This window comes from Dipodomys merriami, unplaced genomic scaffold, assembly GCF_024711535.1.
Source record: "Dipodomys merriami isolate MVZ:Mamm:240054 unplaced genomic scaffold, mDipMer1.0.p SCAF_25, whole genome shotgun sequence".
NCBI lineage: Eukaryota > Metazoa > Chordata > Mammalia > Rodentia > Heteromyidae > Dipodomys > Dipodomys merriami.
Genome location: NW_027203937.1, coordinates 19,546,285 through 19,561,448, shown reverse-complemented (window position 1 = coordinate 19,561,448; position 15,164 = coordinate 19,546,285). Strand labels below are relative to the sequence as shown.

Below are 15,164 nucleotides of genomic sequence, written 5' to 3'. Positions count from 1 at the left end.
CTGTAGGTAATGAATATTGAGTTGCAGATACATTATTTAGAGACTCTTGCTTCAGAAGGAACTGTTGCACTTGAAAATTAGAAAATATCATTTGAGCTCTATGTGGAGTCTTTTGAGGAACCTCCATACTGCTTTCCAAAGTGGTTGAGCAAGTTTACACTAGAGCTCCCCTATGACCTAGCAATCCTAATTTTGGGCATTTACCCAAATAATCACAAACAAAACCATACTAAGGCTACCAGCACAATTATGTTTATCACAGCATTATTTACCATAGCTAAGATATGGAACCAACCCAGATGTCCCTCAGTAGATGAATGGCTCAAGAAAATGTGATATAGATAGATCGATCGATCGATAGATGGATGAATAGACAGATATCCAATGGAATTCTATGCCACCTCCATCAGAAAGAATGACATTGCCCTATCTGTTAAGAAATGGAAAGACTTGGAAAAAATTATATTAAATGAAGTAAGCCATGCCCAAAGAAACATAGGTCCCATGGTTTCCCTTATTTGAAATACCTAGTACATGTGTAGGACAGGCAGAAAAGGCCAAAAGCTATGTACATATGACCATATAAGATGATGTTAAGTGAAATGAACCCCAAGATAGGGACACAAGAGGTTTCTTCTATCTTGCTATTGTTTCTAACGTATTTATAATGTACCATGTGATTTTTTTGTTTCTTTGTATGTTCCTCCCCCATGGTATAACCCCTGTTTTCACTGTATTTGATGTCAGTGCCCTGCATCTTATATGTACACTTCTCTAATTCAAGGAGAGGAAGGGAAAAAAACAAAATGCTTAAATAAAGGTTGACACATGGTAACAATGAGATGTACAAAACACTATGTTGAAAAGGAACTTTAAACTTCAGCAGAGTGGGGGTTAGTTGTGGAGTTAGTTGGGAGGGGAGGGATAGTAGAGGGAAAACAAAGGAGGAGGCAACAATGCTCAACAGGAAATGTACTCATTACCTTGCTCATGTAACTGTAATCCTTCTGTACAGCATTTTTACAATAAAAAAATACAAAAAAAAGATGAAAAAAAGAAAATATCATTTGAAAGTTTGAAAGCCATTTGAGTCAGCTAGTCCAAATCATGCTTTAGGACCACTTGCTGTGAAAAGAGTCACTAAGCACATAAAATTCTCAAAAGACCTACCTCCTTAGGGTAATTCCCTGGCTTGTTGGTATAAATATCAATGTACAATACAGATGGGTCCATAGGTCTGTCTCCTCTGAGCTCTGGAGCAAGGAATGATTCTCTCAATTAAGTGTTATGAATATCACAGTAGACGGCGCTAAGGAAAAATTTAAAATCTACCTTTTTATGTTAATTTTGATTTAGAAAGGCCATGCATCCACCAGGTAAATCAGAACTTTTAAGTAATTGAAACCGTGGGCATTGTAGTTCACATTTCTGGATTAAAGAGTGATTTATCTTACATCCTGGAAGAACAGTAAATGTGCCAATGTTCTTCATGCTGTAGCTGTCATCCTTTCATTGTGTTAAACATGTGAAGTTCTAAAAGCAGTATGTTATTGCTGCTGTTGTTGTTGTTGTTGTTGTCAGTTGTGGGGCCTGAACTCTGGGCCTGGGTGCTGTCCCTCAGCTCTTCAGCTCAAGGCTAGCGCTCTACCACTTGAGCCACAGCACCACTTCCAGCTTTTACTGCTTATGTGGTGCTGAGGAATCAAACCCAGGGCCTCATGCATGTAAGGCAACCACTCTACCACTGAGCTACCTTCATAGCCCCCTAAAAGAAGTTTGAAAGAGTAAATTTGCTACGTTGTAAACAACTTGATAAATATTTGCAGTTATTATTATTGATATTTTGATTGGATTGTCAGTTTCTGTAGTGATATTTGATTTTTCTGTTTAAAAATGCTGTTAATTATCTGACATTGCTCTACAGCAAAGCCAGGCACTGCCAAGGAGATAAACAAATGAACAAGGCAAATTTTTAGTCAAGGGGCTAATACAATTGTGATTATACCTCTTTCCTGCACTGTTTCTAATATTTCATTTTTTAATTATTTTTATTATTCTTAAGTAGTTATCAAAGGGTTTCAATTCTAGCATCAGGTTTTGAGCACAATGCATCTTCATCAATAATCACAACTTTTATCATTCTCCCTCATCTCTCCCAAACTCACCCCTCCCCTCAATTAACTGGGTCCATTTTCACTTGTGTACATTGACTATTATGATTGCTTTTGCTACCCTTCCTTTCTCCATTCATCTACATCCCTTCCTTGACCTTCTCTCCCCACCCTGACATGTTCCATCTACCTAGTGTTCGTTTTTTAACTGCAAATTTGTGGTTTGAAGGAATTATACCATTGCAATACTCTAGTGCATATACCATACTTTAGTTAATATGTTTGTTCAAATATGCATATGACACTATGTATTTACATATATATTTATAATTAGATCTCCTTTATATATTTTTATACATGCTATATCTGCTCTTGGACTAGAAATTTTACATCTTCTTCCTCATCTGAACATAGAAAGGAAGAAAAAAGTGGTAGAGGAGAATGAATACAGTGTGAGGGTAATAGGATAAATATAGAATATGTGCTGCTGATGTGATCATGTGGCTCACTTCTTGGTTAAAAGTTTATACTATCTGAAAATAATTTCACTTAATGCAGGGGCTGAGCGATATCTTTACTTGTGATTGTGCATCCACATGGTGGTGGTAGTATGACATCCCCATAGCCAGATAGTAGAACCTGTGCAGATCTGATCTTAGCAACGATTTCTGCATTGAATAACATTTGTTATCCATGATTAATACTCCTGGGTTGCAACCAAAACATATGAGTAAACATATACATCATTTTGCTAACATTGCTGTTTTTGATTACCAACATGACCAACTGAAATAATGATTTATAGAATGAAAAAAGAATAATTTGTACTTGAGACATTTTACAGAAAATCCATATTTACTTTTAGATAATTATTGATGTCCTAAAAATAAGAACTATTCCTATGAAAAACAGTTGGTAAAATTTGATCTCGTTCTCTTGCTAGATCTGAAGATGCCCATCATGCTACACCATAAAAAGCTCATTCATATTGGATAGGCATTGGATGGATAGTAACATGGATAGACTATTTACTGTGTATAGGTATTGGTGTGAGTGGTTATATATCTTCCTTCGAATGTTTGTCTGCTTGGCTGTTCAAGGAGTTACAAGACAGAGGTGAGATAGTTGTTAGGCAATGGATTTTTATTTAACTAAAAGTTAAGTAATACAACTTTTGCAGTACTTTAAATTTCATGTAAATTCATCTATTCAAGTATTGTCTTCAAAGGCTTACATGTGACACAAATGAAAAGATATTTTCTCTTGTGGTAGAAAATTTAGGCCAACAGAGAAAAGCTTACAAATTTAGAGAAGGATACAAGAATAGACATCTTCATGCTGTTTCCACCTACATCAAGTTACCCCATAACACTTCTTTCATCCATTTGTCTACAGAAAAATGGAATTTTCCCTTCTGTCTTCTAATACTTACATATGGACAAAATAAAGGGGGAAAAGTGCCTTTGTCATTCATTATTTATTACCCAGTCATCAAATGCAAAGTCTATATTATAGTTCAAAAAACATACACATAATATCTTTTTCAAATACATAGCATCACATAAAATAAAGAATCTGACCTAGTTTTCTTTTTTCAAATATATATTTTATTGTAAAGATACTGTATAGATTGGTTATACCATTATATGAGTTAGGTCATGAATACATTTCCTATTGAGCATTGTTACCCCTCTGAGAAAGACTTTACTACTATATATGTACTGCAATAAGGACTAATATCTTCCATTAGATCTTCCATTCAAAAACTGAACTGGAAAAAGTAAGTCATTTGTACTATAAGGCATGGACCACACATACAGAGGGAGACTTAAGGGAGCAGTAGAAAAATGGTTGTTCTCGCCGGGCGCCGGTGGCTCATGCCTGTAATCCTAGCTATTCAGGAGGCTGAGATCTGAGGATCGCCATTCAAAGCCAGCCCGGGTAGGAAAGACCGTGAAACTCACGGACTGACCTAGTTTTCTGATGTACACATTTTCAAACAAAAACCAAATGCCCTATAGAACTTAAGGGATTTGCCACAAATCACTCAGTCATTTGAAAACTTAGAACAATGTCATTGATCAAGATTCACTGCACTCATAAACTGACATGAAGAAATGAAACTTCTCTGTAGAACTACTTAAAGAGAACAGTAAAATATACAAATAAATACTTATCTCTAATCATATTATTCATGACTCAATCCTACTTTATCCTACCCTAAGTAATAATTAAAACATGATTAATTTGGAGGAAATTTCTACTAAAGTTTATTCGATATTTTTTTTCCTACAGTACATTCTAATCACTTGTCTGTTGCAGTACTCAACTATACAGCTACTCAGCTCACTTCCTTTCTCCTAACTGGTGTTCCAGGATTAGAAGATGTCCAAATTTGGATCTCCATCCCTTTCAGCTTCATGTACCTCTTGGCTGTAATTGGCAATGGCCTTGTTACAGCTGTGGTAGCCTGTGACAGACAGCTTCATCAACCCATGTATCTCTTCTTGGCCATGCTGGCACTCAATGATGTCCTCCTGTGTACGGTCACAGTACCCCAGATGCTTCTTATCTTCTGGAAGGGGCCTTCCCTGACTCCGTTTGCTGCCTGCCTCACACAGATGTTTTTCGTTCATGCTCTGTTCCTCTCCGAATCTGCTGTCCTGCTGGCCATGGCTTTTGATCGCTATGTGGCTATCTGTACACCACTGCACTATGCAACCTTGCTCACAGGCTCTCTCATTGGTAAAGTGGGCCTCATTCTGGTAGCTCGGAGTATAATTGTTGTCACCCCTGGTGTCCTTCTCATTCTTCGGCTACACTTCTGCCGAAGCAACATTATCCACCACACCTACTGTGAGAACATGGGCATTGCCAAGTTGGCCTGCAATAGCATTGCCCTTAATAGTATTTATGGACTCAGTGCCGCTCTCCTCACCACAGGGCTGGACTTTGTCCTCATCTCTCTTTCCTACTGGTTGATCTTGAGAACAGTCCTGCAGTTGCCGTCAAGGGAGGCACGGACAAAGGCCTTTGGAACCTGTGGAGCTCACATATGCGTCATCTTGGTATTCTACACTCTGGCTTTCTTTTCTTTTTTTACTCATCGTTTCGGGCACCGTGTGCCCAGGCATACCCTTATCCTCCTGGCAAACCTCTATTTACTGGTGCCACCTACTCTGAACCCGATTGTTTATGGAATAAAGACCAAAGAGATAAGGGCAAGGGTACTAGGACTCCATTGTCAAACCAGATGATCTAAATGTGGATGCCTTTAAAATGGCCTTAAAAATGGAATGAACAAGGCAGGCGCTGGTAGCGCAAGCCTGCAATCCTAGCTACTCGGGAGACTGAGATCTGAGGATCACGGCTCAAAACCAGCAGAGTCAGGAACGTACGTGGACTCTTATCTCCAACAAACTACTCAGAAAAATCTGAAAATGGCGCTGTGGCTCAAGTGGTAGCAGGCTGACCTTGAGCACAGAGCAGATAGCACCCAGGCCCCGAGTTAAAAAATGACGGAGGGGGTAACAATGTTTAACAAGAAATGTACTCATTACCTTACCTATTCAACTGTAATCCCTGTGTACCACCTTGACAATAAAATTAAATTAAAAACAATTTTTATCATTATTTAAAATTTTAATTGTGAAAATAACTTACAGAGGGGTTACAATTACATGGGCAAGGTAATGAGCACATTTCTTATCAAGTATTGTTGCCTCCTCCTTTGTTTCCCTTTACTATCCCTCCCCATCTCCGCCACCCCCTCCACCCTCACGTCAAAGTTGTAAAATTCGTTTCTTATACATCTCATTGTTGCAATGGGTCCATCTGTATCCCTATTTAAACAATTTGATTTTTCCCTTCCCCTCCACAAATTATACCAACATCAAATACAGTGAAAACAGGGTTTTTCCGTGGGAGAGGGACATAAAGATCAACAAAGAAATCACATAGTACCTTATAAATATGTTAGAAACATATATACAGAATGGAATTCTATGCATCCATCAGAAAGAATGACATTGCCCCATTTGTTAGGAAATGGAAAGACTTGGAAAAAAATTATATTAAGTGAAGTAAGCCAGGCCCAAAGAAACATAGGCCCCATGGTTTCCCTTATTTGCAAAAACTAATATATGTCTGAGACAAGCAGAAATGGTCAGATAAGTTGATGTTAGGCAAAATGAACCCCAACATAAGTACTCAAATATTTTTTCTTGCTTGTCATGGTTTAAAAAAATTTTTTAAAGAAATGGAATGAACAGAAAGTCAACAGAAAATTTAGGTTACCAAGAAGGATTGTGCTAACATTTATCCATGTAAATCAGCAAGGACAGGAGAAAAATGAAATTTCTCTGAAGTCAGGGATTACTTCTAAGTTCAAGTTCACTATTACATCAACAAGATCCCAGAATATAAAGAATTTCATAAATAATTGTTGAATAAATGAACTCCTAATTAATCAAATAACTACTAATCATTTTTCTTGAAATAGCCCTTATGTTATAATTTGAATATCCCTTATGATATATCTGTATGATACTTTTCTTTCCCCTCATAAAGTTTCCCTTAATTTCCAGAAATCATCTTATATTTTTCAATACCTTGTATAATAAAGATTCTTTTTCATTCCCTCTGCCGTAATTAACTTTCCTTACTTTAAATAAATTAACAAAACACAAGCTATTTCATGGAGCTAATCTGAATTACAACATGACCTTGAAGGGTAAAGATAACTAAAATTCCAAATAGGAAAATACACAAGCTGCCAACTACAGGAGAACATTGCTGAATTGGTGACACTGTTGTATCTTAAAGGCAGTAATGTCAGGAAAATAGCATAATTCCCTTGAATTAGACAATATCACAATCATAGATCAGTTCATGATCTATAGAATCCCTTAAAATTCTGAATTATTATGGGTGCAATTACTTTGGTATTATTTTGAATAATAGGAAATGTTGATCTGGAAATGTTCACTGGAAATATGAGATTATACACTAGATTCATTTGGTTTATGGACTGATTGATTGATTGGCAGATCTTAGTAGTTAACCCAGGATGGCCTTGATTTCATAATCCTCTCTCCTTAATATCTCAAGTGCTAGGATCTAGAGATGAACACCAACACATCAGTTTGGGGGTAGCTCTTTTTTTAGATTTTGTTTTGTATATAGTTTCCTAGTTTTCCTCTTCCCACATTCAGCAGTTTTTCGGATTGCATCATACCTGGCATATAATCTATCATCTGAAAAACTATCTGCATTAATTTCTGAAATATAATTCATTTTCCTTACTATAAAACATTCATTTCCAGATTAACAAAAAAAGCTAAAGTGTTTCCCTTCTACAAAGACTACAAATATATAACATAAACATAATAATTTAAAAAAACCCTACCCTCAATCCAGTAACTGAATTAGTTGGATTAAGTGTCTTGAATGAAATCTATTGGCATCATTTTGCTTATAAAAGCATAGGCTGTTTCTGGATTCTGTGTACAATTAGGCGATCATCTATACTGTGTTTAAAAATGTTCTTATTGTTTAATTAGATTGAATAATTAAATGATGAAATGGAATAATGAGATGCTTTGCCACAACTATGTGAATAAAAGAAAATCATAACCACTTAGAGATGATAAAAATAAATTATTAGTCAGTCACATAATTGCTCATCTCTTCAGCAAATATACCTTTCTGGAAAGAAGTATCCTAATTTGGAGAAAAAAATCATTCTTTTTCTTGTAAAATTTTTAATTGTTCTTGTAAAAGTGATGTAGTTGTATAAGATGGGTAATTAGTACATTTCTTTTTGGACAATGCCACCCCTTCCCTTGCTCTCTCCCAATTGTTCCCTCAGGTCCTCACCCAGAAGTTATATAGTTCATTTTCAACAAAGTATCTAATGAGAACCACTGCTATAGTTGTTAACTCCTTATCCCTCAATGTCTATGGAGACTAAGTGTTTCTAAGCGTCTTTGTTGAGATATATTTTATGAATATAAAGTAATTATAGCTATGCTTTACTGATAATAGCTCAAAAGTTTGATAATCAAAGTTTATATGATCATCTGAAGTGCTTTTACTGGCAAATAAAAATTTTAAATCTAGAATCTCATAGTTTCAGTGTGCTTTTATTAACAGCCACTAAAATATGTTAAAATCTATGGCTTTAAAATATATTCTGGATCTAAAGGTCATATTTGAAAGATAATCATATATAATTAAGTGATACTTATGCAAAGTATAATTGCTGGTAAAGTTCATATTTTCAAGGTGCTGTTTTATATTCAAAGTTATTCTAATTATGAATTATATGAAGAGTAATGTCTTATTTTGATGTTCATATTTCTTCCCTTACTTTCATTTCCACTGCCTGAAATTTATAATCCTACTTATGTGTTTGTGTGGTTTATTTTATTGTGTCAAGTGTGACTTGATGATCACAGGATTTTTACAAAATACTTTGTAAACTTTATCTTTATTTTATGAATTGATTTGTATAATCAGTAATTATATATCTGTATAATCAGTAATTATAAAGAGCTGCTTTTAGAGTAAATAAATTACAATTCTTTTATAGCCTGCAAAATAGTAATTAGTAACATATGAGAAAACAGATTACCTGTTGTTAAGTCCTATACAATAACAAGGACCATAAAGCATTACTAAACATTTTTCCTTCTTGATGTACTTTTCAATTAAACACAGTGTCAAAGTATGAATTTAGAACAATCATACATTAGAAAATTTGAAAACAGGGACTGGGAATGTGGCTTAGTGGTAGAGTGCTTACTTAGCATGCATGGAACCCTGGGTTTGATTCCTCAGTACCACATACACAGAAAAAGCCAGAAGTGGTGCTGTGGCTCATGTCGTAGAACACTAGCCTTGAGCACAGAGAGGCTCAGAGACAGAGCCCAGGTCCTGAGTTCAAGCCTCAGGACTGGCAAAAAAAAAAGAAAAGAAAAAATTGAAGACATGTTTATATCTGTATATTGATAAAAGTTGTAACACAAATTATCTATAATTTCATATTTCCAACTACTATTAACTTGTAAGTACTTGCACCTCAGTTACATCACAGTTTGCCCTAAGTTATTATTAAAACAAAAGTTAATGTAATACCTGAAAGTTTCCAAAATTTTCAGACTCATGTTTCTATAAAGTTAAAAATATTTCCAAAACTTATATATGGCTGGGTGCCGGTCGCTCACACCTGTTATCCTAGCTACTCAGGAGGCTGAGACCTGAGGATTGTGGTTCAAAGCCAGCCAGAGCAGGAAACTGTGAGACTCTTATCTCCAATAAACCACTCAGAAATCTGGAAGCAGCTCTGTGGCCCAAGTGGTAGAGTGCTAGCCATGAGCTGAAGAGCTGAGGGACAGTGCCCAGGCCCAGAGTTCAGGCCCCATGACGAACTGACAAAACAAAACAAATCAAAAAACTTATATATGAAGGTTGCTGCTGTCTATTCTTGAAGAAGCTAAGCTTCTCCAGAGGAGAGGGGAACATGGTATATAAAAATTGAAAAGCTTGTTCTCATGCTTCATGACAGTTTATAAATTTTTGAACCATATGATTTTCTATCAAGATAAGATATTAGCATTTATAAGATAGAATATGCATATATTAAAACCCAGTCATAATACAATAAAAGAGAGTATATGTTCCTATGACAATTATTACATAATATCAAAGATTGAAGTTGTAATTTCCAAACTTGATGGAGAGTACTGTGAATAAAGGTTAAAACACTCCTCTGCAATTTATGAAGCCTATGTTGGGTCAAGCTCTCTTGTCCCAATAGACACCAACACTATTAATTACAGCCTCTTTTTGATGCTTGGTGGGCTCTATTTCTACTTTTAGACTAGTCTTTTGTTGATGACTCTGTAGAATAGTTAGAGCAGACAGAATTACCACTGGTGCCATCCATTGCTTTCTTGAGATGTGCCTACCACAAAGTGGAACCCATTTTCCGGGGGGAAATCAGATGAAGGACTCCTTGACGGATCTGCTTGTTCTTCACACTGTAAATAATTGGATTGAGCACTGGTGAAACCATTAAGTAGCTATGAGCCATAAAGATGTGAACAAAGGGAGATGAGTGTTTGGCAAAGCGATGGACAATAGATAACCCAATCATGGGCACATACAGAATGAGCACAGCACAGATGTGGGATGCACATGTGTTAAGTGCCTTAAGCCTCCCCTCTCGGGATACGATTCTTAACACAGAGTGGAGGATGAAAATGTAAGATATTAAAATGCCCAGAGCGTCCATACCCCACAGCATAGTAATCACAATCATCCCATAAATGACATTAAATCTGATGTCAGCACAGGCCAGGCGGATTATGTCCTGGTGCAGACAGTAGGAATGAGAAAGGACATGGGAGTGACAGAAGGAAAAGAAAGCCAGACGAACATGAAGTGGAATTAGTGGAATAGCACTTCGAAGCAGGGCTGCAATTCCAATCTTGGCAATCAGTTTTGGGGTGAGAATGGTAGCATATCGCAGGGGGTGGCAGATAGCCACATACCTGTCAAGGGCCATGGCCAAGAGCACAGATGATTCAGTGAAGGAGAAAGTGTGAATCAAAAACATTTGGACCACACAGACACTGAAGGGGATCTCCCTAGAAATGGACCACAGCACCCTAAAAAGGGATATCATTGGAGTCAAAGACATGGCCATGTCTGTGAGGGAGAGCATAGCAAGGAAGTAGTACATGGGTTCATGGAGCCTGGAGTCTGTCCGGACAATATGTAGGATGGAGCAATTGCCTGTTATCCCAACCAGGTAGAGGAAGCAGAATGGGATGGAAATCCAGTGGTGATATTCTTCATAGCCAGGGATTCCGGTGAGATAGAAGGTGGAGGACAGTGCACGGCTGGAGTTTGAGGCTGCCATAGAGTGGATGGTTTGACCACAGTCCAGCTCCACAGACATACTCTAGTGAGACACTGTCTGCTTCATGGTGGGGAAGGGGTAAGAGAAAAAAAGAAAAAAACAACTTCATTGGCTTAGCTCAAATCACTCCTTAATCTATCCCCCTCATTCCTGCTTCATCTTCTCCCTTTCATTGTTGGTGTTTGTCAATTTGGTAACCAGGATCAGATTTTTATATTTTTTATTATAAAGGTACTGTAGAGATGGGTTACAGTTACATGAATAAGGTAGTGAGTACATTTGTACGATGTGATTTTTTTTTTGTTTTTCTTGTTTGTTCTTCCCCCATGGTATAACCCCTGTTTTCACTCTATTTGATCAGTGCCCTGCATTTTGCATATACATTTTTCTAATTTGGGGAGGGGAAGGGAAATAACAAAAATGAGGATCATAACTTTTGACTCCAAATTCAAATTCATTCCTCTTTGGTCAAGAGAAACATCCTGTATTAAGAAAGATGAGCTGTTCTTCACCATACCACTTGTACATCATTTGCTAAGGAACTGCTAATATAAGAATTAGCAACCCATGGAATGGATTATTTCCCCCAGTAAGGAAATATGTTAGCATCTTCTTGTAAGATTTTCATTGTTGGAGAATGTCAATTCCCTTTTAATCTCCTTAAGTCTCGAGTAAATAAATTCTAGGTATTTGTTTCATAGTTATAATTTTCTAGGAAATTAAACCAGAATTTGAACATGCAACTTCCAAGGTATACCCAGTCTTTCTGATTCCTTATATTACCAAATTTGAGCCATATATTCTGTAAGCCAATATCCCCTTTCCATGCTATCTTCCTCCCTCTGACAACCTCATAATAATCCCAAATCCCGCTTACTATTTCTCATACCTCTTATAGAGATTCCTTTACAGTGTCATTCATGATCACAATACAGAAATCTGCTTCTTTTACACTTCACTGCCTAATAAGCTCTGACCACTTCTCTGACTTTATATATTTTGTCCTTCATATCTAAAAAGGTATAAACATGAGGTCTAATTGAGATATGTGACCTTGCAGTCAGTGTGAACCATACTTATGTCAATACATTTATTTCAAGGTTTAAGGACTAATTTGCTCACTATCTCCTTCTTAGTGGTGTTTCTCTGGCAATGCAGTCACATCAGCCTACGTTATATTATGATTCCAATGTTGCACACTTTGTTTTTGTTTTGTTGTTTTTGTTTTTTTGGTACCAGTATTGGAGGTTGAACTCAGAGCCTGTGCTGCTGCCCTCTAGCTTTTCATTGAAGGCTAGCATTCTACTACTTGAGCCAAAGCTCTACTTCTGGCTTCTTGGTGATTAATTGGAGATAAGAGTCTCACTGAAAAGGAGGAAGTAACAATGCTTGATAGGAAATGTACTCATTACCTTGCTCATGTAACTGTAACCCCTCTATGCAGTATTTTTACAATAAAAAAATATTAAGAAAAAAGAGTCTTTTTCTGCCTAGGCTGGCTTCAATCCACAATCCTCAAATCTCAACTTCCTGAGTAGCTGGGATTTATAGGCATGAGTTACCAACACCCAATGTATGCTTTTTGATTATGGAAAAAATGTTTTGTTTTTTATGTGCACAAAAGATGCTTCCACAATTTGACAATATTTAAGAATTAAAACAGATTTTGTGTAATGTCCAAATCAGGACTATTATCATATGAAGATGAATAGATCCTTATACATAGTGACCAAAAAAGCTACAACACTTTGTCTGCTGTCAGCATCTGCTACTGATGACAATGGTAACAGTGATAACAAAGAAGACAGCAGCAATCTAATATATAATCGGGTATAGAAGAAATGGAGGACTCTTCATTGTCCCCTTATGTAGAAAAACAGCATGGATTGGCCTTTCACAAAGTAATCTAAGTTTGATTCTTGGTCAGAATCATCAGTTTTGAATCAATTTCATTTTGGGAAGATTCAACATAGCCAGAGAAAAACATTCCCTTCTTAATCTTTTTCTCTATCCGTAACTTTCACTGATGATTACAATAAGCCTCACTAGATAGTGTTCAGTCTATCCAGTGTCAATTTTCAAAGAAAATATTTTCAAGTTAGATTAAGAAGTTCGAGAGAAAGAATGAGATCTTCAGTGGGCTGTGAATCTTAGCAACTACCTTAGTGTACTGGGATCGCACAACAGACCCGTTCACTTTAAAACATACATATTCAATACTGACTGTGAACCCTTATTCAATACTGATGGAACCCTTATTATTTAACTTCCCTTTCTATGGAAACGCTGCTGGTTTTTGAGCACTCAGCTGCTATAGTCTCACATTCATCAATACGGCCATATGATATCATTTACCTCCAAAGTGGAGGATGGAATTTGTCAGGTTAGTTTATAAACTTGACAGTCTAAAGGACTTGGTACATGAGATTAAAAACTTTTTTTTTTTTTTGGTCAGTCGTGGGGCCTGAACTCTGGGCCTGGGCACTGTCCCTCAGCTCTTCAGTTCAAGGATAGCCCTCTACCACTTGAGCTACAGTGCCACTTCCGGTTTTCTAGTGGTTTATTGGAGATAAGAGTTTCACGGACTTTCCTGCCTGGGCTGGCTTTGAACCGCGATTCTCAGATCTCAGCCTCCTGAGTAGCTAGGATTACAGGCGTGAGCCACCAGCGCCCGGCTGAGAGATTAAAAACTTTAGAGCTGTAATTCTGGAGTCATTTTAAAACACTAAAACAAGGAATTGGAAGGGATCGTCTAAGTTTTCTAGTGAAATGTCAGTCTCATTCTGAAACTTCTCAAATAGCCCTTGAGCCTATGTAAACAATAGATACAAAGAACCTCCCATGGAATCTAGAACATCTTAAATAAGCCTGTCTGCCTGAAAAATATGAGTCTAACTTGAAAGCTACAAATATGAACATGAACAACAATAATATTTTGGTAAAAATTATGTCATTAAAGGAGCTGAGTACCTCACCTTTCTTGAAGCAGACTCCGGTTTTCCTCAAACATTTGCTATCTCCTTTCCTCTCTTTTGCTTTGTCATGTTCCTCTCTGTGTTTTCTTATTTCTTCTCATTTTTATTACTTCCAGATCTCACATACTTGATACAAGAGTTTTCCTTACTGTGAGTAGCCATTCTACTTGTGGGGATTAGAGTCAAGATGAATTAATAAGGCTGATTCTAATCCTTAGAGACCTGAGGCCCGGGGATGAATGGGAGACAGTGGCTATAACCCTGTCAGTGCCAAAAGTTCCACTTATGGCTTTCCAAAAGCCCTCTCTCCACTATTATCACCTTGCAGATTGATGCTACAATTTAGCAATAAGTGGGAAATAATAATTTTTAAGATTCTCAGATTTTTTTGCATCAAATTCTGAAACAAATGGCATAATGCAACCTGATAGGAGATAATAGTTTACAACTAGAATATGAGAGAATAAAGAAGAATTTGGGGCTTATCACAGCATTATTCACCACTGCACCTCAATAGATGAATGGATCAAGAAAATGTGATGTATGTGTGTGTGTGTGTGTGTGTGTGTGTGTGTGTGTGTGTGTGTGTAATGGAATTCTATGCTTCCATCAGAAAGAATGATACCATTTGTTAGAAAATGGAAAGACTTGGAGAGAATCATATTAAGTGAAGAAAGCCACACCCAAAGAAATATAGGTCCCATGGTTTCCCTTATTTGCAATAATTAGCATAGATCTAGGATAATCTTATCAGATGGGCAAAAAGCTCAAAAGCTATGTACATATGACCATGTAAGGTGATGCTAAGCGAAATGAACCCCAAGATCTAGACACAAGAGGTTTTTCTTTATTGTTGTTGTTTTTAATGTACTATGTAATTTTTTTTTATTTCTATTGTATGTTCTTCCCCCTATGGTATATCCCTGTTGTCATTGTATTTGATTTTGGCACCTTACATCTTTTTAAAAATTTTTATTTTATTGAAACATTCTTTACAGAGGAGTTACAGTAAGGTAATGAGTACATTTCTTGTCCAGCATTGTTACCTCCTCCTTTGTTGTTCTCCCACTATCATCTTCCCTTCCCCACTTCTCTCCCCTCCCCCGCCACCCATGAAGTTGTAAAGTTCATATCCAATATAGTGTCTTGTGG

The 15,164-nt window shown here is 36.8% G+C and overlaps 2 protein-coding genes across 2 annotated transcripts; one reads left to right on the top strand and one right to left on the bottom strand.

Annotated features, from left to right (window-relative positions):
- The first annotated feature begins 1,363 nt into the window (after positions 1 to 1,363).
- LOC138836582 (olfactory receptor 52Z1P-like) lies at positions 1,364 to 5,368 on the top strand. The gene is made up of 2 exons (XM_070035359.1): positions 1,364 to 1,376; positions 4,407 to 5,368. The coding sequence occupies exons 1-2, from the start codon at positions 1,364 to 1,366 to the stop codon at positions 5,366 to 5,368; spliced, it is 975 nt and encodes a 324-aa protein (XP_069891460.1).
- Positions 5,369 to 10,077: 4,709 nt separating this feature from the next.
- Positions 10,078 to 11,037, bottom strand: LOC138836581 (olfactory receptor 51L1-like). Its single transcript, XM_070035358.1, has one exon. The coding sequence runs from the start codon at positions 11,035 to 11,037 to the stop codon at positions 10,078 to 10,080; it is 960 nt and encodes a 319-aa protein (XP_069891459.1).
- Between the last annotated feature and the right edge of the window lie 4,127 nt (positions 11,038 to 15,164).